This window comes from Panulirus ornatus, chromosome 53 (genome assembly GCF_036320965.1).
Source record: "Panulirus ornatus isolate Po-2019 chromosome 53, ASM3632096v1, whole genome shotgun sequence".
Lineage (NCBI taxonomy): Eukaryota > Metazoa > Arthropoda > Malacostraca > Decapoda > Palinuridae > Panulirus > Panulirus ornatus.
The window spans coordinates 18,524,446-18,547,597 of NC_092276.1; the positions used below are offsets into that span (position 1 = coordinate 18,524,446).

Below are 23,152 nucleotides of genomic sequence, written 5' to 3' on the forward strand. Positions count from 1 at the left end.
GCATGAAACTTAAACTATAAATAAAGTCGTGTTATATTAGAAGGGTTGTGGATATATGTGATATACTGTGACGTAACGAATGTAAACACATGTTGGAACAGTGACATGACGGTGAACATGAGTCATTAAGAACATGATAGTGACTGGGTCTGGATGGTGACGTACGATCGGGAAGATGAGTGTGAATATGACGATAGTGATGTATGAAGATGAGTGTGAATATGACGATGGTGATGTATGAAGATGAGTGTGAATATGACGATAGTGATGTATGAAGATGAGTGTGAATATGACGATAGTGATGTATGAAGATGAGTGTGAATATGACGATAGTGATGTATGAAGATGAGTGTGAATATGACGATAGTGATGTATGAATATGAGTGTGAATATGACGATAGTGATGTATGAAGATGAGTGTGAATATGACGATAGTGATGTATGAAGATGAGTGTGAATATGACGATAGTGATGTATGAAGATGAGTGTGAATATGACGATAGTGAACATGATGCTCAGTACGAGAATGAGACAGGACAACAAGTCATTACGAGATGGTGAAGGTGATGTGTTGGTGATCATGTAGTGAAGTATGAGGATAGTGACATCATGATCATGAAGGTGAACATGAAAGTGACGGGTGAGGGAAAATGACTAGAGAATGTGAGTGATGATGATGAGGGAACCCCGGCCTGGTGGTGAGGACACACCACACACATAACTTGTAAGTAGTAAGTTTACTTATGTGTGATGCATGGTACTTTACGTCTTACTTGCCTGTGTAGTGACTGGCCAGCCAGTGTGGGTAGTGGAGATAAGTGAATGACTTACTTTACATTACTTACAATGTGTTCCTTCCCATGTAAGTAACTCGTATAAGTGTAAAGTACTTGACCTGGTTCATCATGTACTTATTACGGTCAATTGGTCCCCCCCCCCCCCGGCTGTACGTGTGTACCTGTGTGTGTGTGTGTGTGTGTGTGTGTGTGTGTGTGTGTGTGTGTGTGTGTGTGTGTGTCAGTAAGGGCCAGATTCCCATATCGTCACGTTCTTGATCCACCCGTAATGCACGAAGCTTTGCAGTGGAGAGAGCGGCATTAAGGTCGTTGCTCACGTTGATATATAATGTCACGAAGGTCCTTATGGCGGCTCGTGAGGCTGGGGCCACAACCAGGCGTAAGAGGCAAGGCTTCTCAGGGGTCCCCCGGGGGTCCCCCTCCCCTCCCCCGGGGTAACCCTCCCCTCCCCCAGGGGTCCCCCCGGGGGGTCCCCTCCCCTCCCCACCAGGGGCACCTTCCCCTCCCCTCCCCCAGGGGTCCTCCCTCCCCTCCCCCAGGGGTCCCCCCGGGGGGTCCCCTCCCCTCCCCACCAGGGGCACCTTCCCCTCCCCTCCCCCAGGGGTCCTCCCCCCTCTCCCCCCAGGCAGGTGAGCCACGCCCCCGGATCACGTTGCCCCGCGTCACGTTCTGTGACGCCCGTAACACGATCTTGGTACGGTCCCCGTAGCACACCGTCACATAACCCACGTGTTCCAGTGTTGTAGTCAGGTGTTAGCGCGGGGCGAAGGTTCACATACACCTGACTGGTGATTTTTGGGAGGTGTGCAGGTGTGACAGGTGTGCCAGTTTGGGTTCACATACACCTGACTGGTGATGTCTGGGAGGTGTGCAGGTGTGACAGGTGTGCCAGTTTGGGTTCACATACACCTGACTGGTGATGTCTGGCAGGTGTGCAGGTGTGACAGGTGTGCCAGTTTGGGTTCACATACACCTGACTGGTGATGTCTGGGAGGTGTGCAGGTGTGACAGGTGTGCCAGTTTGGGTTCACATACACCTGACTGGTGATGTCTGGCAGGTGTGCAGGTGTGACAGGTGTGCCAGTTTGGGGAGCGTTCCTCCTGCTCCTGTGTGGCTCACTGTGAGGCAGAGGTGGTGGAGCAGTTCATGAGGACACTGCCTCACATCCCCTCACACCTGGAGGACAGGTGTGTGAGGCGGGAACACACAAGCCACACCTGGCTCAGGTCAGGGGGTTGACTCCTTCTTGCCCCGGGCCAGGTACATGAGGACGAACCATGTCATCACTCATGACTGTGTCATCTGTGGCTCGTGAGGGTACGGGGCAGGAGGGAGGGAGGTACGGGGCAGGAGGAGGGAGGGAGGTACGGGGCAGGAGGGAGGGAGGTACGGGGCAGGAGGAGGGAGGGAGGTACGGGGCAGGAGGAGGGAGGAAGGTACGGGGCAGGAGGAGGGAGGGAGGTACGGGGCAGGAGGAGGGAGGGAGGTACGGGGCAGGAGGAGGGAGGGAGGTACGGGGCAGGAGGAGGGAGGAAGGTACGGGGCAGGGGGAGGGAGGGAGGTACGGGGCAGGAGGAGGGAGGAAGGTACGGGGCAGGGGGAGGGAGGGAGGTACGGGGCAAGGGAGGTACGGGGCAGGAGGAGGGAGGGAGGTACGGGGCAGGAGGAGGGAGGAAGGTACGGGGCAGGGGGAGGGAGGGAGGTACGGGGCAAGGGAGGTACGGGGCACTGCCGGTACCGGGGCCACACCAGACGTTGGCAACACCTGGGGCTGGCTGGCCTCTGCCCCTCCTGGATTACATGTAAGATCGACACCTTCCCCTCCCCCACACCCCACCCCACCCCACCCCCACCCAACACACACTCCCCCACCACACCCCATACACTCCCCCCACACCCCACCCCACACAATCCCCCCACACCCCACCCCACCCCACCCAACACACTCTCCCCCACACCCCACCCCACCCCACACTCCCCCCACCCCACCCCACACACTCTCCCCCAGAGAACACCACACACACTTCCCCAGAGATTATCATCATTAATGATAATGATCATCATTATCACAACAGTAATAATGTGTGACACTAGTAGTGTTCAGTTACTATAATCGTTACCATGATCACTGAGTATCATCACTACAGTAACAGTGGTAACGATAATCACATAACTGGTGGATGTTATGTGTGACTGAGTCACTGGACGGCAAATGTAGGTTACTGGTAACGTAGGTTGTGAAACCTGTCTGGCTGTGACGTGTCAGTAACGTAACAGCTACAGAAAATCGGATGTAACATGGGTGGCAAACCCGACCCGGTCCTGGTTACTGCCAGCAGACGGTGTGTGTGTGTGTGTGTGTGTGTGTGTACTGCCTGGCACTAACGAGGGTGAGCAGCAGTGCCTCATGTGGGTGTACAGTGCCGGGCCTGCCACACCTACACCCGCCCCTCACCCCCGAGCCACCACTGGCCCACTACTGGTCATGGGGAGGGGGTCCCCAGGCTCGTGGTCATGGGGGTCCCAGGCTCGTGGTCATGGGGGTCCCAGGCTCGTGGTCATGGGGGTCCCAGGCTCGTGGTCATGGGGGTCCCAGGCTCGTGGTCATGGGGGTCCCAGGCTCGTGGTCATGGGGGTCCCAGGCTCGTGGTCATGGGGGTCCCAGGCTCGTGGTCATGGTGGTCCCAGGCTCGTGGTCATGGGGGTCCCAGGCTCGTGGTCATGGGGGTCCCAGGCTCGTGGTCACGGGGGTCCCAGGCTCGTGGTCATGGGGGTCCCAGGCTCGTGGTCATGGGGGTCCCAGGCTCGTGGTCATGGGGGTCCCAGGCTCGTGGTCATGGGGGTCCCAGGCTCGTGGTCATGGGGGTCCCAGGCTCGTGGTCATGGGGGTCCCAGGCTCGTGGTCATGGGGGTCCCAGGCTCGTGGTTGGGGGTCCCAGGCTCGTGGTCATGGGGGTCCCAGGCTCGTGGTCATGGGGGTCCCAGGCTCGTGGTCATGGGGGTCCCAGGCTCGTGGTCATGGGGGTCCCAGGCTCGTGGTCATGGTGGTCCCAGGCTCGTGGTCATGGGGGTCCCAGGCTCGTGGTCATGGGGGTCCCAGGCTCGTGGTCATGGGGGTCCCAGGCTCGTGGTCATGGGGGTCCCAGGCTCGTGGTCATGGGGGTCCCAGGCTCGTGGTCATGGGGGTCCCAGGCTCGTGGTCATGGGGGTCCCAGGCTCGTGGTCATGGGGGTCCCAGGCTCGTGGTCATGGGGGTCCCAGGCTCGTGGTCATGGGGGTCCCAGGCTCGTGTGTATGTCCACGACAGCTGGGGTCCTAGCGCTAGGATGGGGACCAGGGCTCCACACAGGGGACCATGCATGGGGTGGGGAGCCTGGTGGTGGAGCGGGGAGCCTGGTGGTGGAGCGGGGAGCCTGGTGGTGGAGCGGGGAGCCTGGTGGTGGAGCGGGGAGCCTGGTGGTGGAGCGGGGAGCCTGGTGGTGGAGCGGGGAGCCTGGTGGTGGAGCGGGGAGCCTGGTGGTGGAGCGGGGAGCCTGGTGGTGGAGCACACAGTTCCCACCAGCGACACACACGGTGGGAGCCGAGTGAGGCCATCTTCCCACCACAGTGTTAGACACCACAGTGTGACGCTACACCTGCGTCACACTGCGACCCATGAAGGAGCAAGTGGATCCGTCACACTAGGTTTTGTGGGGGTGACGCCGTCACACTACGTTGTGTGGGGGTGATGCCGTCTTTCTAGGTTGTGTGGGGGTGATGCCGTCTTTCTAGGTTGTGTGGGGATGACGCCGTCACACTAGGTTGTGTGGGGATGACGCCGTCACAGTGGGTTGTGTGGGGATGACGCCGTCACACTAGGTTGTGTGGGGATGACGCCGTCACAGTGGGTTGTGTGGGGGTGACGCCGTCACACTACGTTGTGTGGGGGTGATGCCGTCTTTCTAGGTTGTGTGGGGATGACGCCGTCACACTAGGTTGTGTGGGGATGACGCCGTCACAGTGGGTTGTGTGGGAGTGTGACGGGGCGGGAGTGTGACGCAACCAGTGATCAGCGTGCCGGAGCCAACCTTGCAACACGTCAACAAAGGACAGGTGGTTCTGAAGGTCTTCCTTGTTCTGCCAGCGATGCTCTCCTCTCCGTAGCTGGGGAAGGTGACCACCTTATGATGATGTGTTTAGGTTGAGCGGTTGCATGACGGAGGTGTGGCCTCCAGCGGCTCAGGCCAGTTTCTCATCATTATCTTGTGATGACGTCCCTGTCTACTGTGACCTCCACACAGTCCGCACCTGTCTGCTGTGACCTCCACACAGTCCGTACCTGTCTACTGTGACCTCCACACCGTCCGCACCTGTCTACTGTGACCTCCACACAGTCCGCACCTGTCTACTGTGACCTCCACACAGTCCACACCTGTCTACTGTGACTTCCACGTAGTCCGGACCTGTCTACTGTGACCTTCACACTGTCCGCACCTGTCTACTGTGACCTCCACACCGTCCGCACCTGTCTACTGACTTCCACGCAGTCCGCACCTGTCTACTGTGACCTCCACACAGTCCGCACCTGTCTACTGTGACCTCCACACAGTCCGCACCTGTCTGCTGTGACCTCCACACAGTCCGGACCTGTCTATTGTGACCACACAGTCCGCACCTGTCTACTGTGACCTCCACACAGTCCGCACCTGTCTACTGTGACCTCCACACCGTCAGCACCTGTCTACTGTGACCTCCACACAGTCCGCACCTGTCTAGTGTGACCTCCACACAGTCCGCACCTGTCTACTGTGACCTTCACACAGTCCACACCTGTCTACTGTGACCTCTACACAGTCCGCACCTGTCTAGTGTGACCTTTGTGTAGCTCCACACACCCCTTATTCTTTCCTGTTTATATATATATATATATATATATATATATATATATATATATATATATATATATATATATATATATATATATTATATTACATTATATTTATATATAATGTAAATAATTTATAAGTAAGATCTCATGTAATGGTTATAAACAAAGAGGGAAATATGAGTTCTTGTGAGGTGGCGTGTGTCTACCTCGGTGATCAGCAGTGACTGTACACATGTCTGCATTCCTTGTGAACCAGTCATGATCATGCCAGTCATGCGCTCCATCACAGTCATGCGCTCCATCACAGTCATGCGCTCTACCCCGGTCATGCGCTCCATCACAGTCATGCGCTCTACCCCAGTCATGCGCTCTACCCCAGTCATGCGCTCCATCACAGTCATGCGCTGTACCCCAGTCATGCGCTCTACCCCAGTCATGCGCTCTACCCCAGTCATGTTTGATAGACAGGTTTCTATTCATGGCAATGTATGTCGTGTCTATGTCTGCCATTGTTGAGGGGGAGTGTGGGGTCCTTCCCCCAGTGTGGGGTCCTTCCCCCAGTGTGGGGTCCTTCCCCCAGTGTGGGGTCCTTCCCCCAGTGTGGGGTTCTTCCCCCAGTGTGGGGTTCTTCCTCCAGTGTGGGGTCCTTCCCCCAGTGTGGGGTCTTCCTCCAGTGTGGGGTCTTCCTCCAGTGTGGGGTCCTTCCCCCAGTGTGGGGTTCTTCCCCCATTGTGGGGTCTTCCTCCAGTGTGGGGTCCTTCCCCCAGTGTGGGGTTCTTCCCCCAGTGGAGTGAGCGGGCCGGAGCATCCTGCCTCTCCCCCGTGGTAGCCCCGGCCACAGAGCGTCCTGCCTCTCCCTCGTGGTAGCCCTGGGCCAGAGCATCCTGCCTCTCTCCCGTGGTAGCCCTGGGCCAGAGCATCCTGCCTCTCTCCCGTGGTAGCCCTGGGCCAGAGCATCCTGCCTCTCTCCCGTGGTAGCCCTGGGCCAGAGCATCCTGCCTCTCTCCCGTGGTAGCCCTGGGCCAGAGCATCCTGCCTCTCTCCCGTGGTAGCCCTGGGCCAGAGCATCCTGCCTCTCTCCCGTGGTAGCCCTGGGCCAGAGCATCCTGCCTCTCTCCCGTGGTAGCCCTGGGCCAGAGCATCCTGCCTCTCCCCCGTGGTATCCCCGGCCACAGCCTGGCCATGATGATCATAGCGCCATCACCAGACCTTCAGCCAGCCACCACACACCGCCACGAGACCCAACCCGCTCTCCCAACACCACAATGGTCGCTGGCGTCAGCCACAAACATTATCGCTGATCAGCGCCACACGCACCGTCAGCACCACCTGACGCACGACTGTCAGCCGGTCGCACGATGTGTTCACCTGTGGGTTGACGTCACCTTCCCCTGCAGATGAGGTGCGCCAGGCTCGGCCCCGACCCTCACTGTGGCTAGGCCTACCCTTACTGTGGCTAGGCCTACCCTCACTGTGGCTAGGCCTACCCTTACTGTGGCTAGGCCTACCCTCACTGTGGCTAGGCCTACCCTCACTGTGGCTAGGCCTACCCTTACTGTGGCTAGGCCTACCCTCACTGTGGCTAGGCCTACCCTCACTGTGGCTAGGCCTACCCTCACTGTGGCTAGGCCTACCCTCACTGTGGCTAGGCCTACCCTTACTGTGGCTAGGCCTACCCTTACCCACCTCTCCTCTTACTGAAACCCTCGTCGGCCACCCATTCCCCCACTGGGTGGACGGGAGACCCAGTCACCCCCTGACCCACCACCACCACCACACCACCACACTGGGAGTCCACCACACCACCACACTGGCAGTCCACCACCACCACACCACCACACTGGGAGTCCACCACCACCACACCACCACACTGGGAGTCCACCACACCACCACCACCACACTGGGAGTCCACCACACCACCACACTGGCAGTCCACCACACCACCACACTGGCAGTCCACCACATCACCACACTGGCAGTCCACCACCACCACACCACCACACTGGCAGTCCACCACACCACCACACTGGGAGTCCACCACCACCACACCACCACACTGGGAGTCCACCACCACCACACCACCACACTGGGAGTCCACCACCACCACACCACCACACTGGGAGTCCACCACCACCACACCACCACACTGGGAGTCCACCACCACCACACCACCACACTGGGAGTCCACCACCACCACACCACCACACTGGGAGTCCACCACCACCACACCACCACACTGGGAGTCCACCACCACCACACCACCACACTGGGAGTCCACCACCACCACACCACCACACTGGGAGTCCACCACCACCACACCACCACACTGGGAGTCCACCACCACCACACCACCACACTGGGAGTCCACCACCACCACACCACCACACTGGGAGTCCACCACCACCACACCACCACACTGGGAGTCCACCACCACAGCAGACTTCCCTCACCCCACATAGCGTCCCATGGAACAATTCTCAATTCTGGAGCATTACGCCCACGCCCGTCCGGCCACGCCCTTCCGGCCAGGCTACAGCACGCCCTCGCCCGCCCGACACCCATCCGGCCGCGATAGCGTCCGCTCACGCCCACTCGCCCGCCCGCCCGCCCGCCCGACGCCCACGCTTGATGCTGGACCAACCCGCACGAAACGTCCCGGTTAACGTCCCATGTGGGACAACATGAGGACCAGTACACTGTGAACACGTAGGGTGGGTTGTGGGTGAAGGTGAGGTGTGTATGTAGCATGGGAGAACATTGCTGTGTTATGGGTGAAGGTGAGGTGTGTATGTAGCATGGGAGAACATTGCTGTGTTATGGGTGAAGGTGAGGTGTGTATGTAGCATGGGAGAACATTGCTGTGTTATGGGTGAAGGTGAAGTGTGTATGTAGCATGGGAGAACATTGCTGTGTTATGGGTGAAGGTGAAGTGTGTATGTAGCATGGCAGAACATTGCTGTGTTAATATGGAGTTACGTAGTTGAGGTTGTACGAGTCAGGCGGGTGTATGGTGACCGGCCGTCGGCGGTACACACACACACACACACACACAACACACACACACACAACACACACACACACAACACAACACACACACACACACACACAACACACACACACACAGGAGGAAGCAGTGTAGACCGAGGTGCAGCAGTCTGGGTTCTGTTGTTGTTGTTTGTAGAGGCGGAGTGGCCTGCCCCCCCCCCCCCCCCCGCCATAGTCAACCCTAGTCAGTACACAACAGGCGGTGTCAGTCACTGTCAGCCGTCGCCAGGTAACCTGAGTACCTGTCAGTCAGTGTCAGCAGACATGGAAGTGTCCGTGTCAGCTCTCTCCCTAGCCTTGCCCAGGGCGGCTGACGAGTCCAACTGTGTCAGCTCTCTCTCTAGCCTTGACCATGGCGGCTGACGTGTCCAGCTGACCACAAACACCTGAACTGACTGGTCAAGGCCTCACTCTGTGGCCGACGTGTCCAGCTGACTGGTCAAGGCCTCACTCTGTGGCTGACGTGTCCAGCTGACTGGTCAAGGCCTCACTCTGTGGCTGACGTGTCCAGCTGACTGGTCAAGGTCTCACTCTGTGCGATAATTGACAACTTATAAATATAAAGATCATGTTGGTGTTGCTTCAGCTGTCCACCACCACCACCAGGGGGCCACAACACGACCACCACAACGCATCGTCTGTACAGCGCAGTACATACAGCGTAGTACATACTGCGCAGTACATACGTCGCAGTACATACTGCGCAGTACATACAGCGCAGTACATACAGCGCAGTACATACAGCGCAGTACATACAGCGCAGTACATACAGCGCAGTACATACAGCGGAGTACATACAGCGCAGTACATACAACGCAGTACATACAGCGCAGTACATACAGCGCAGTACATACAGCGTAGTACATAGAGCGCAGTACATAAAGCGCAGTACATACAGCGCAGTACATACTGCGCAGTACATACAGTGCAGTACATAGAGCGCAGTACATACTGCGCAGTACATACAGAGCAGTACATACAGCGCAGTACATACAGCGCAGTACATACTGCGCAGTACATACAGCGCAGTACATAGAGCGCAGTACATACTGCGCAGTACATACTGCGCAGTACATACAGCGCAGTACATACTGCGCAGTACATACAGAGCAGTGCATAGAGCGCAGTACATAGAGCGCAGTACATACAGCGCAGTACATACTGCGTAATACATAGAGCAGTGCATACAGCGCAGTACATAGAGCGCAGTACATAAGCGCAGTACATACTGCGTAATACATACAGAGCAGTGCATACAGCGCAGTACATAGAGCGCAGTACATACAGCGCAGTACATACGTGTATTTCTTGACTACGTTTCTCGTGTGTTATGACGTCTCCGGGGTTGGTTATGTACAGCTGACATGCGCGGTGAGTCATGGTGGCTCCCTTGTGTTACATGGCGTGGCTAAGGTGGGGTGGAAGGCGTGTGGTTGGAAAACCCAGCGTGTCATGTACCTCTGGCGACGCGGGCGTGTTAGGGCGCCCACGGCAGGTCGGGGCGTGGGAGGGCGTGAAGACGTTCGGCAGGTCCTCCCGCTACGCAACTTTCCCACAGACGAGATGACAACAGCGGGGGCTTCCCGGGTGCCACTTGGGCGGGTCACGAACCCTGGTCCCTGGCTCCTGGTGTGCTACCTGTACTGCCTCCCCCCCACACACACCGTCAGAACTCACTATACAGTCTCGCTAAAGAACGTCTCACTCCAAGAGAGACCACATTCTCCTGCCACTGGAAGCAGCGCAGCTTTGGACTGAAAGGAACCTGTAGGAAGGTGTCCTTACTTACGTATAAATAGATCAACGTAAACCATAGTGAAGTCCAGCAAGGTGGAGTCAGTCCTGGCAGACTTGGTGTTCGTGATGTGCGAGCGACTGGCCAGAAGGAGCGTACCTGAGCATGTTTGCTGATGATGCTGAGATCATGTGTGACGGTAACTGGTCCACCTTCACAGCTGGTCTGGTACATGGTGACCACACTGACCCAAACTGCAGCACACGGGAAGTTACGAAGATGAAACACTGTGACGCAAGCCCTCCATAACCCTCACTAAGGACGTGAACAAGGAAATATGTAGTAAAGTATAAGGAAATATGTAGTAAAGTATAAGGAAATATGTAGTAAAGTATAAGGAAATATGTAGTAAAGTATAAGGAAATATGTAGTAAAGTATAAGGAAATATGTAGTAAAGTATAAGGAAATATGTAGTAAAGTATAAGGAAATATTTAGTAAAGTATAAGGAAATATGTAGTAAAGTATAAGGAAATATGTAGTAAAGTATTCACATCATTGAGGCCAGAAAATAGAACGTGTTTCTCAAGTTCGATCGCGACGCTTCAAGAAGCAAGATCTAATAGAGAAGGTCCATAGGAGGACAACCAAGATGGAACCATGTTTAAGGAAGCTGAGTTACAGGGAGAGGCTGGAGGTGAAGAGTTGTGGGTGACTTGATCATTGCCAAAGCTGGAAGACGAAACTTGAGCCAGAATGAAGTTAGAGAAGATGTCATGAGGAAGTAGTGTTATGGTATGAGAGTTGTGGATGAAGGGAATGTACTGAGTTATGATGACATACTGGACAACATACACAACTATGTTGTATGACACTCACACACACACACACACACACACACACACACACACACACACACTCATGTACGTGGAAAAAGGATTTTCTCCCGAATCATTGAACATGCTTGAGATTCTTGTCTCAGTTATGATAATGTGTGGCTGTGCTGACTGGATGTATGACGGGGAGAAGAAGGCTAGACCAAGGTGGGTCCTGACTGGCACAGTGTGTGTGTGTGTGTGTGTGTGTGTGTGTGTGTGTGTGTGTGTGTGTGCGTGCGCTGCAGCCCTCGGTGCTCGTGTGTGGACCCCCCCCTACCCTCCTTGTTCTCTCGGTCAGGAGGTGTGTACAGAACGTGTACACAGCAATACCAGGGTCGCGGGGTGTACACGAAGAGCGTCCACGGAGGCCAGAGAGTGTGTCTGGTCCAGCACACTGGAGACAAAGCGACCATTGTGGCCGCCACACACGCAAACCCAACACTTCCGACGACTGAAGGCGAGGCTGACGGGGAGGTAACACCTCAGACCACAACCTCACACACCACCATGACTGAAGGCGAGGCTGACGGGGAGGTAACACCTCAGGCCACAACCTCACACACACCATCACGACTACACCTTACTGCTGCAGAGGGGAGGAGCAGGTGGACATCACCACTGTACCTGGTCCTCCTCACCATCACCCCGCACCCTGACCCATCACCACCACCCCGCATCCTGACCCATCACCACCACCCCGGACCCTGACCCATCACCACCACCCCGCATCCTGACCCATCACCACCACACCGGATCCTGACCCATCACCACCACCCCGGACCCTGACCCATCACCACCACCCCGCATCCTGACCCATCACCACCACCCCGCATCCTGACCCATCACCACCACCCCGGACCCTGACCCATCACCACCACCCCGCATCCTGACCCATCACCACCACACCGGATCCTAACCCATCACCACCACCCCGGACCCTGACCCATCACCACCACCCCGCACCCCGACCCATCACCACCAGCCTGCACCCTGACCCATCACCACCACCCCGCACCCCGACCCATCACCACCAGCCTGCACCCTGACCCATCACCACCAGCCTGCACCCTGACCCATCACCACCAGCCTGCACCCTGACCCATCACCACCAGCCTGCAGAACAGCGGGGCTCTTGCCCGACCCCAACCTTCTCAGCCCAACAACCCCGTGGAAGAACCCCCAACCCCGTGGAAGGACCCCCAACAACCCCGTAAAAGAACCCCAACCTCCTAACCCCGACATCTCGTGGGAGGACCCCAACCTCATAACCCCGACATCTCGTGGGAGGACCCCAACCAAATAACCCCGACATCTCGTGGGAGGACCCCAACCTCATAACCCCGACATCTCGTGGGAGGACCCCAACCTCATAACCCCGACATCTCGTGGGAGGACCCCAACCTCATAACCCCGACATCTCGTGGGAGGACCCCAACCTCATAACCCCAACATCTCGTGGGAGGACCCCAACCTCATAACCCCGACATCTCGTGGGAGGACCCCAACCTCATAACCCCGACATCTCGTGGGAGGACCCCAACCTCCTAACCTCGTGGAAAGGTAAACAGCACCATTAGGCGTCCCGGGTGAGGTAGGATGGTTGGGTCAGGATCACAAGGGTTGGGCTTGGGGTCAGCCAGGGATCAGGAGGGTACGGGGGCAGGGGTCGGGTGTGGTGAGGGGCGGGTGGGTTCATGTGGGCCAGGTAATGGTGGGAAGACCCCCTGGGCCCACACCCACAGTGGAGGACCCCAGCAGGTACGCCAGCCGCCACCAACCGTCGGGCCCTCCACTGTTACCCTCCTGGAGGGTAACACCAGTGTCCCTCCTCTTGTATGTTACGACCTCGTCCCAGTGTACCACCTTCACCTGTGGCTCTTACCGTCTACAGATCCTCAGTTGCTAGTATAGGCCTTCAGGTGCTAGCAGAGACCTTCAGGTAGTACTAGAGACCATCAGCTGCTAGTAGAGACCTTCAGGTGCTAGTAGAGACCCTCGGCTGCTAGTAAAGGCCTTGAGGTGCTAGTAGAGACCTTCGTGTGTTAGCAGAGACCTCCAGGTGCCAGTAGAGACAGCAGACATTTGCTGACAGAGTCCTCCCGTCCCTCACACTTGCCCGACAGCTGTACGAAGACGCACACCTGCCGTACCAGCGACCTGGGCCACTTCATGGTCATCAGATGACACGTGCACTCACGTGTCACACTGACCCCAGTACACAGGGAGCGGGTCAGATGACACGTGTACTCACGTGTCACACTGACCCCAGTACACAGGGAGCGAGACCACTCCACCAGGGAGGACATGTGTCGTGTGAGGCAAGAATTACGATGGTGTTACCGGGTGCCGCCGACGATGTATGGGTCATGACAGTGGGTGACAGGCAGGCAAGTGGGTGGCACTGTGTCATGCTGGGTGACAGGTGAGTGTGACGCGACGTGACTGATGCTACTGTTATCCTCTCCTGGTCTCAAGTTATGACAGTAACACTATAGACATAGTTGTAACGAACATTTGTTACGTGGCGTAACGACAGACATAGTGGTAACGAACATTTGTTACGTAGCGTAACGACAGACATAGTGGTGACGAACATTTGTTACGTAACGTAACCAGTGTTTTATAGTGGCCTCTGTGGGCACGTTACGGAAGGAATGCTAGAGACGTATGACCTGTGACCTGACGTGATGGCACACTACTGACATGACCTGTGACCTGACGTGATGGCACACTACTGGCATGACCTGTGACCTGACGTGATGGCACACTACTGACATGACCTGTGACCTGACGTGATGGCACACTACTGACATGACCTGTGACCTGACGTGATGACACAGTAGAGTAACATGAGCTGTGACCTGTCGTGAACACACTAGAGTAACATGACCTGTGACATGACGTGAACACACTAGAGTAACATGACCTGTGACCTGACGTAATGACACACTAGAGTAACATGACCTGTGACCTGACGTGATGACACTAGAGTAACATGACCTGTGACGTGACGTGATGACACTAGAGTAACATGACCTGTGACCTGACGTGATGACACTAGAGTAACATGACCTGTGACCTGTCGTGAACACACGAGTAACATGACCTGTGACCTGACGTGATGACACACTAGAGTAACATGACCTGTGACGTGACGTGATGACACTAGAGTAACATGACCTGTGACCTGACGTGATGACACTTAGAGTAACACGACCTGTGACCTGTCGTGAACACACTAGAGTAACATGACCTGTGACCTGACGTGGTGACACACTAGTAACATTACCTGTGACCTGTCGTGAACACACACTAGAGTAACATGACCTGTGACCTGACGTGAACACACAGTATTGGATGTTTATTAATCATGAGAGGTTAGCATTATATGACCATCACTTTACATATGACGCAAACACAACACGTGATCAGTAAGCTTGTGTGTTGTATGACCTGTGAGGTCATGACCCCGGCTGGCCTGGTGCAGGAAGCAACCACATTGTGACTGGCCGACTTATAACAACACCTGGTTGTAGTCATTTATCTGTTCTCTTCTGTACACATTACCTGGATGATACAATAACACGTGTCACACTGTACACATTACCTGGATGATACAATAACACGTGTCACAACCCCACATGACCTTGACCCATCATCATGACCTACAACACATGATAACAACCAGGATGGTTGTAGCAGCATACAACCACACCCGTTGTTGTTCTTTATCATGAACACAACAGTTGCACAGTAGTGAACATGTTCTTCCCAGGACCTCTGTTCTCCTGTTCATTGCAGCACACACGTATAACATGACAGAACCACGTCTACAGGTGCGAAATCCAAGTAAAGTATTTCAATATAGAACAAAATTTCTCCCATGTTCTTCCCAGGGAGATAACAGACGAACAAAATAATGCATCAATAACATAGTGAAGAACATCATGAACATACTCCTCACAGCACCTCCCCCCCCCCCACTCCCCACAATAGTTCTCTCCACCCACAGAATTGGAGAACCACAACTGTGGGTTGTGCACTAGCCCCACACTTACACTTCAAAGTGGTTCTTGTACGTCCACTTACATTGTCATGACACTTACGTGGCTCTTATGCATCCACTTATGTGTTTATAACACTGGCACTTAAATGGTTGTTAATCACCCACTTATACTGTCGGTAACACTTACACTTAACTGTTGATAACACTTACACTTAACTGTTGATAACACTTACACTTAACTGTGTCTCTTTCACCCACTTATAAAGTTGTGTTGAAGTGGTTGCCTCCTGCTTGGGGGTGGGTGCTATGGCGTAAAGTGTCTCGCCTCACTTATGAGCACACACAGCCCGTGTGCTGTCTTGCCCAGTGTACCTCAGCCCGCTACACTGTGCAGTGTAGGTATGACGTCACCACCCCGACCCGGGGCACCCCCAGGGAGAGGGGGGGGGTCGTGTGCTGCTGTGGTTGCCCGATGACAGAGAGTCGGGCGGGAGGACCCCGTACACTGGTCCCTGGGTGGCGGGAGGACCCCGTACACTGATCCCTGGGTGGCGGGAGGACCCCGTACACTGGTCCCTGGGTGGCGGGAGGACCCCGTACACTGGTCCCTGGGTGGCGGGAGGACCCCGTACACTGGTCCCTGGGTGGCGGGAGGACCCCGTACACTGGTCCCTGGGTGGCGGGAGGACCCCGTACACTGATCCCTGGGTGGCGGGAGGACCCCGTACACTGGTCCCTGGGTGGCGGGAGGACCCCGTACACTGGTCCCTGGGTGGCGGGAGGACCCCGTACACTGGTCCCTGGGTAGTGGTGTGAACCATGACATGGATTGCTCGCGGATGACCTGGGGTCACCGGGGGTCCTCACTACTGACCTCCTGGGGTGGGGGCCCCCACATGTACACTAGTGGGGGGTCCCTGTCGTGCTGGGTGTAGGCTCGGGTGTAGCTGCCCCGGCAGTGTTGTATGGGTCGGGTGTGAGGCTGAGGGGGTCAGAGCGGGTCAACACAATTGGTCTTTTGATTACGAGTGAACCACGAGGCGCATGACGTCAGCAGCTGACGGCAGGTCAGAGGGTCAGCTGCGGTGAGGCTTCCGGTGCTGGGCTGACTGATGGCAGGGTTCAGGCTGACTGACGCCAAGGGTCAGGCTGACTGACGCCAGAGGTCAGTGAGGCTGACGCCAGTGGTCAGGCTGACATGCCCAGATGTGGTCAGGCTGACGCCAGTGGTCAGGCTGACATGCCCAGATGTGGTCAGGCTGAAACCTTCACGACGTCAGCGACTGTGGTGGGGGTGGGGGGGGGGGGGTTGGTGTCAGCCGCCTCCTGACTTCCGGCTTAAGGTATCATATGTGAGTGTCTGTCTGAGTGAGGCTTGCGAGGGGCGGGGGTGGGTGTGGCGGAAGCCCCGCAGGAGCTGACAGCTGGCGACGCCGTCAGGAGGGTGGCTGTGCCCCGCCAGGTGGTTGACCTCAGCGCTTGTTGGCCTGGCGGGCCTTGGTGACCATCTGATGTAGGGTGGCCATGGCTTCGTCCAGACCCTCGCCCGTCACCGCGCAGGCTGGAGCCACCGCCCACGGCTGGCAGTCCGGTAGCTCGGGCAGGCCCATAGCCTTGGCCAGGTGCTGGGGCTCCCTGGCGCCAGGCAGGTCCTGCTTATTGGCCAGCACCAGGAGCGGCGGCCGAGGGCGGTTCAGCGCCAGGCACTGCGCCGTCTGCTGCTTCGTGAGGCGCTGGAGCTCCACGCGCGTCTCCTCCAGGCGCTCCTCGCACGTGCTGGAGTCCACCACGAAGATGAGGGCGTCCGTAGCGCGGGTGTAGGAGCGCCAGAGCGGCCGCACGCGCTCAGCCCCGCCCACGTCCCACACCAGCCAGTGGGCACCTCCCGCACGTACCTTCTCGGTGTTGAAGCCCACGGTGGGCACGGCGTTCACGTACTGGCCGTACCGCAGGCGGAAGAGCGCAGTCGTCTTCCCGGACGAGTCCAGACCGACCAGGACCACGTGGGCGGGCGGGCGGACCAGCGCTGACGCCTCCCACATCAGATACTGGGCGGCCTCCACCAGCCCCGCCCACAGGCAGGCACACATCCTCACGCCCACCCACCCACAGACCACGCCCACATCCTCACCAGCCGGGCTGTCCCCTCACGCTGTCTGGGGCATGGTCGCCGCCCGCGAAACTGGGGCGGCCCGGGCAGCGGTAGGTGACGGGGTGGGCGTCACACCCACAGCGGGAGGAGGATTACGCAGAGATCACCATCTGCTGGACTGTTGAAGTCTCCGGCCTCATCGTGGCGTCACGGCTCCTCACGTCAAGGACAAGTCTCCTCCCTTCCTTGTAACTCTGTCTTGGATCACTTTTCGTCGTAGATCATCGATGGTGGAACAGTTCACTGAGGCACATCATATATTGCCATACATTGGGTCACCAGTTTGCTCTGTCTGAGCGACACGCACCGGGAGTCAACACTACACCAGTCCAGTGGTTTGTGATCACAAGTAATGACCCTCCGGGGCAGCGAGCTGCACACCCACACCCGACAGCGTCTGGTGAGCGACTGGCGGGCTCTCCCCCGCCGCGCGCGGACCCAGAGCCACGGAAAACGGAAACATAAGGATGCCGGTTCGTTGTGTTTTCATTCTATTTTCATTCATTCCCCAGTTCCCGGAAATAGCAGTGGAATAGCACGGAAAAATACACTTCGTTACCAGGAGCCATATCATGGGGCGTGATGGCAGAAGAGCTGGTCACAATGTTACACATAACAAATGGTGGATGATGGCCAGTGTGTGGCAGGAACGTGTCGACAGGTATCGCTGGCTGGAGTTTCCACCAACAATAATAACACACTCACTTCTCATAACTGTTTTAAATACGTTATTCTGTTCGACGTGGGTGACGCAGCAGGCGCGGAGGAGTCGTGCTGTTAATGCGTTCAGCCTCGGGAAGGCTGGCATCTCAAGACGTCTTCCTCCCAGAAGCTGTGAGATGAGTTGGGAGTGATGAGTGTCGTGAGGGAAGAGAGAGGTTGCATGCAATATCCGTGTGTGTTCCCGGCTGTATAGTGAAGATGAGGGCGTCATGTACACACCACTGTGGCTGGTGGTGGCTCCTCCTCCTCCTCCTGGTTGTGTCTTACTCATGTTGTCATACAACGTGTTATATAGAAGTCTTCTCAGAGGGTCACTACACACCAGAGATGTAATATTGACTTGTTCTGGCCGACTGGGGATGATTCACCAAGCCCCCAGGAAGTGCCCGGGGGTGAGGGGAGCTTCCCAGAACACCCCGCTACCTGCTCGCTCCCTCTTACCCTCCCCACTCTCTCCCCACATTGATTTTAAAGCAACGAGTCAAACTTGTGGGGGAAGACTGCAGTGCTCAGAGGGGGTGGTAGGGTAGACGCGAGGGTGGGGAGCGTTTGAGACTGGGGAGGGGAGATGATGGGGAGTGGGGAGAGGAGGTGATGGGAAGTGGGGAGGGGAGGTGATGGGGAGTGGGAACGGGAGGTGATGGGAAGTGGGGAGGGGAGGGGAGGTGATGGGAAGTGGGGAGGGGAGGTGATGGGGAGTGGGAACGGGAGGTGATGGGAAGTGGGGAGGGGAGGTGATGTGGAGTGGGAGGGGAGATGCTGAGAAGTGGGGAGGGGAGATACTGGGGCGTGAGGACGGGAAATGCTGAGATGTGGGAGAGAGAGAGAGAGAGAGAGAGAGAGAGAGAGAGAGAGAGAGAGAGAGAGAGAGAGAGAGAGAGAGAGCATGGGGATGTGGGGAGGGGGGACAAATAACATGTGGGATTAGGTATTCAGGTGTTGGGATGGGGGAGGATAAGAGTGGTTGAGGAAGGTGGGGGGGGGGGGGAGATGGTTCTCAGAAAGCGTCACAACACAGTGTGTGTGGGGGTGTGTGTGGGGAGACATCTCTCGCTTCCCACAACCACACATGATTGACCTCACACAACCTGTTGTTGTTGGTGACCCAGCTGCTCAGCCACACACAGGTCACCCTCCGTCATGGGTCACAGGTCATCATGGATCATCGTCCACCTCGGACCTTTCTCTAGTAGGGGTCACTGTTTATCAGGTCACTACTGTTTATGTGTCACTGTCATGTGTCACTGTCACTGTTATCAGTTGCCAGGCTAGCAGGCTGCCAGGCTAGCAGGCTGCCAGGCTAGCAGGCTAGCAGACTGCCAGGCTAGCAGGCTAGCAGGCTGCCAGGCTAGCAGACTGCCAGGCTAGCAGGCTAGCAGGCTGCCAGGCTAGCAGACTGCCAGGCTAGCAGGCTAGCAGACTGCCAGGCTAGCAGGCTAGCAGGCTGCCAGGCTAGCAGACTGCCAGGCTGCCAGGCTAGCAGGCTTGAGAGGCCATCAGACAGACAGACTGACAGAGAGCCACAGAAGGAGAAAGAAAAATATATGGTTGAGTAGACAGACAGATAGATGGCCAGGTCTGTGGAGGGATAGACAGAGACATATATGTAAGACAGACAGACAGACAGACAGACAGACAGACAGACAGAGAGGTGTAGCGCCGTCATGTGGTGACGGGAGACGGAGAGGGACTGGTGCAACCACGAACACATTATGATGATGATGAGGGAGATGGTGAGGGTGATAGCGAGGGAAGCTGCGGCCACGGACGCAAGATACACCGCATGCGGCAGAGGTAGTGAGGAGGGAGAGAGAGAGAGAGAGAGAGAGAGAGAGAGAGAGAGAGAGAGAGAGAGAGAGAGAGAGGGAGGGGGGGAGAGAGATCCCACCACAGATAGTGAGGAGAGAGATCCTGAGAGATAGTGAAGATGGTGAGTAATGGAGAGATCTTATGTGGGAGGGAGGGAGGGAGGGAATGTGATGACGAGGAGGAGGAGGAGGTGAAGAGGAGGAGGAGGAGGAGGTGAAGAGGAGGAGGAGGAGGGGAAGGAGGAAGGAGGAGGAGGAGGAGGAGGAGGGGAAGGAGGAGGAGGAGGAGGAAGAGGAGGAAGAGAAGAAGAGGAGGAGGAGGTGAAGGAAGAGGAGGAGGAGGTGAAAGATGAGGAGGAGGAGGAGGAGGAAGAGGTGAAGAAAGAGGAGGAGGAGGTGAAGGATGAGGATGAGGAGGAGGAAGAGTGAGTGGTGAGTGAGGAGGAGCAGTAGTGGGTTGGAGATGGTATACTGTGACGACACAACGAACGTTATGTTTACCATAACAACACGGTCCATCCACACTGCCGGTCCATCCTGACACACACGGTCCACACTGCCGGTCCATCCTGCCACACACGGTCCACACTGCCGGTCCATCCTGCCACACACGGTCCACACTGCCGGTCCATCCTGCCACACACGGTCCACACTGCCGGTCCATCCTGCCACACACGGTCCACACTGCCGGTCCGTCCTGCCACACACGGTCCACACTGCCGGTCCGTCCTGCCACACGGTCCACACTGCCGGTCCATCCTCCCACACGGTCCACACAGCCGGTCCGTCGTGTCACACGGTCCACACTGCCGGTCCGTCCTGCCACACGGTCCACACTGCCGGTCCGTCGTCTCACACGGTCCACACTGCCGGTCCGTCCTGCCACACGGTCCACACTGCCGGTCCGTCCTGCCACACGGTCCACACTGCCGGTCCGTCGTGTCACACGGTCCACACTGCCGGTCCGTCCTGCCACACGGTCCACACTGCCGGTCCGTCGTGTCACACGGTCCACACTACTGGTCCACCGGCGGGAGGCCCTACTGTTCCCACACCGTCCGGTACAGAACAACAGAATTCCGTTAACAGAACCATTGTACCTGGCGGTCCCCCCCTCCCTCCCCTCCCTCCCCCCTCCCTCCCCACCTCCCTCCCCCCTATTGGGACAGCGGCCAGACACGAGGGCCGGGATACTCTGCTGACTGGTAGTGGTAACCCTGCTGACTGGTAGTGGTAACCCTGCTGACTGGTTGTGGTAACCCTGCTGACTGGTTGTGGTAACCCTGCTGACTGGTAGTGGTAACTCTGCTGACTGGTAGTGGTAACCCTGCTGACTGGTTGTGGTAACCCTGCTGACTGGTAGGGGTAACCCTGCTGACTGGTAGTGGTAACTCTGCTGACTGGTAGGGGTAACCCTGGTGACTGGTTGTGGTAACCCTGCTGACTGGTAGTGGTAACCCTGCTGACTGGTAGTGGTAACTCTGCTGACTGGTAGGGGTAACTCTGCTGACTGGTAGGGGTAACCCTGCTGACTGGTAGTGGTAACTCTGCTGACTGGTTGTGGTAACCCTGCTGACTGGTTGTGGTAACCCTGCTGACTGGTAGTGGTAACCCTGCTGACTGGTAGTGGTAACTCTGCTGACTGGTAGGGGTAACTCTGCTGACTGGTAGGGGTAACCCTGCTGACTGGTAGTGGTAACCCTGCTGACTGGTAGGGGTAACCCTGCTGACTGGTTGTGGTAACCCTGCTGACTGGTAGTGGTAACTCTGCTGACTGGTAGTGGTAACCCTGCTGACTGGTTGTGGTAACCCTGCTGACTGGTAGGGGTAACCCTGCTGACTGGTAGTGGTAACTCTGCTGACTGGTAGGGGTAACCCTGCTGACTGGTTGTGGTAACCCTGCTGACTGGTAGTGGTAACCCTGCTGACTGGTAGTGGTAACTCTGCTGACTGGTAGGGGTACCTCTGCTGACTGGTAGGGGTAACCCTGCTGACTGGTAGTGGTAACTCTGCTGACTGGTTGTGGTAACCCTGCTGACTGGTTGTGGTAACCCTGCTGACTGGTAGTGGTAACCCTGCTGACTGGTAGTGGTAACCCTGCTGACTGGTAGTGGTAACCCTGCTGACTGGTAGGGGTAACTCTGCTGACTGGTAGGGGTAACCCTGCTGACTGGTAGTGGTAACTCTGCTGACTGGTAGGGGTAACTCTGCTGACTGGTAGGGGTAACCCTGCTGACTGGTAGTGGTAACCCTGCTGACTGGTAGGGGTAACCCTGCTGACTGGTTGTGGTAACCCTGCTGACTGGTAGGGGTAACTCTGCTGACTGGTAGTGGTAACCCTGCTGACTGGTTGTGGTAACCCTGCTGACTGGTAGGGGTAACCCTGCTGACTGGTAGTGGTAACTCTGCTGACTGGTAGGGGTAACCCTGCTGACTGGTTGTGGTAACCCTGCTGACTGGTAGTGGTAACCCTGCTGACTGGTAGTGGTAACTCTGCTGACTGGTAGGGGTAACCCTGCTGACTGGTAGTGGTAACTCTGCTGACTGGTTGTGGTAACCCTGCTGACTGGTTGTGGTAACCCTGCTGACTGGTAGTGGTAACCCTGCTGACTGGTAGTGGTAACCCTGCTGACTGGTAGTGGTAACTCTGCTGACTGGTAGGGGTAACTCTGCTGACTGGTAGGGGTAACCCTGCTGACTGGTAGTGGTAACCCTGCTGACTGGTAGGGGTAACCCTGCTGACTGGTAGGGGTAACCCTGCTGACTGGTAGTGGTAACTCTGCTGACTGGTAGGGGTAACCCTGCTGACTGGTAGTGGTAACCCTGCTGACTGGTAGGGGTAACCCTGCTGACTGGTAGGGGTAACCCTGCTGACTGGTAGTGGTAACCCTGCTGACTGGTAGTGGTAACTCTGCTGACTGGTAGGGGTAACCCTGCTGACTGGTAGTGGTAACCCTGCTGACTGGTAGGGGTAACCCTGCTGACTGGTAGTGGTAACCCTGCTGACTGGTAGGGGTAACCCTGCTGACTGGTAGGGGTAACCCTGCTGACTGGTAGTGGTAACTCTGCTGACTGGTAGGGGTAACCCTGCTGATTGGTAGGGGTAACCCTGCTGACTGGTAGTGGTAACCCTGCTGACTG

General features: G+C 56.7%; 2 protein-coding genes across 3 annotated transcripts; one reads left to right on the plus strand and one right to left on the minus strand.

Moving 5' to 3' along the window:
* Positions 1–6,143: 6,143 nt before the first annotated feature.
* On the plus strand, positions 6,144–9,709 carry LOC139765256 (uncharacterized). The gene is made up of 4 exons (XM_071692592.1): positions 6,144–6,151; positions 7,013–7,104; positions 7,294–9,114; positions 9,195–9,709. Exons 1-3 carry the CDS (start codon positions 6,144–6,146, stop codon positions 8,238–8,240), a joined length of 1,047 nt encoding a protein of 348 aa, XP_071548693.1. The 3' UTR covers positions 8,241–9,114; positions 9,195–9,709.
* Positions 9,710–9,832: 123 nt separating this feature from the next.
* LOC139765284 (ADP-ribosylation factor-like protein 4C) lies at positions 9,833–18,652 on the minus strand. Of its 2 annotated transcripts, none has more exons than XM_071692658.1 (2): positions 14,650–18,652; positions 9,833–14,248 (listed from the first exon to the last, which is right to left on the minus strand). In XM_071692658.1, the coding sequence occupies exon 1, from the start codon at positions 17,416–17,418 to the stop codon at positions 16,801–16,803; it is 618 nt and encodes a 205-aa protein (XP_071548759.1). In that variant the 5' UTR covers positions 17,419–18,652; the 3' UTR covers positions 9,833–14,248; positions 14,650–16,800. The 2 variants fall into 2 exon arrangements, with proteins under 2 accessions (XP_071548759.1, XP_071548757.1); XM_071692656.1 differs by having other exon boundaries at positions 9,833–13,994; positions 14,067–18,652.
* Positions 18,653–23,152: the final 4,500 nt, after the last annotated feature.

Coding starts and splice junctions, on each gene's coding strand:
- LOC139765256 (XM_071692592.1), top strand. Junction 7,105..7,293: donor CCGACCCTCACTGTGGCTAG/GCCTACCCTTAC, acceptor CACTGTGGCTAG/GCCTACCCTCACTGTGGCTA.
- LOC139765284 (XM_071692658.1), bottom strand. CDS start 17,418: ATGTGTGCCTGCCTGTGGGCGGGGCTGGTGGAGGCCGCCCAGTATCTG.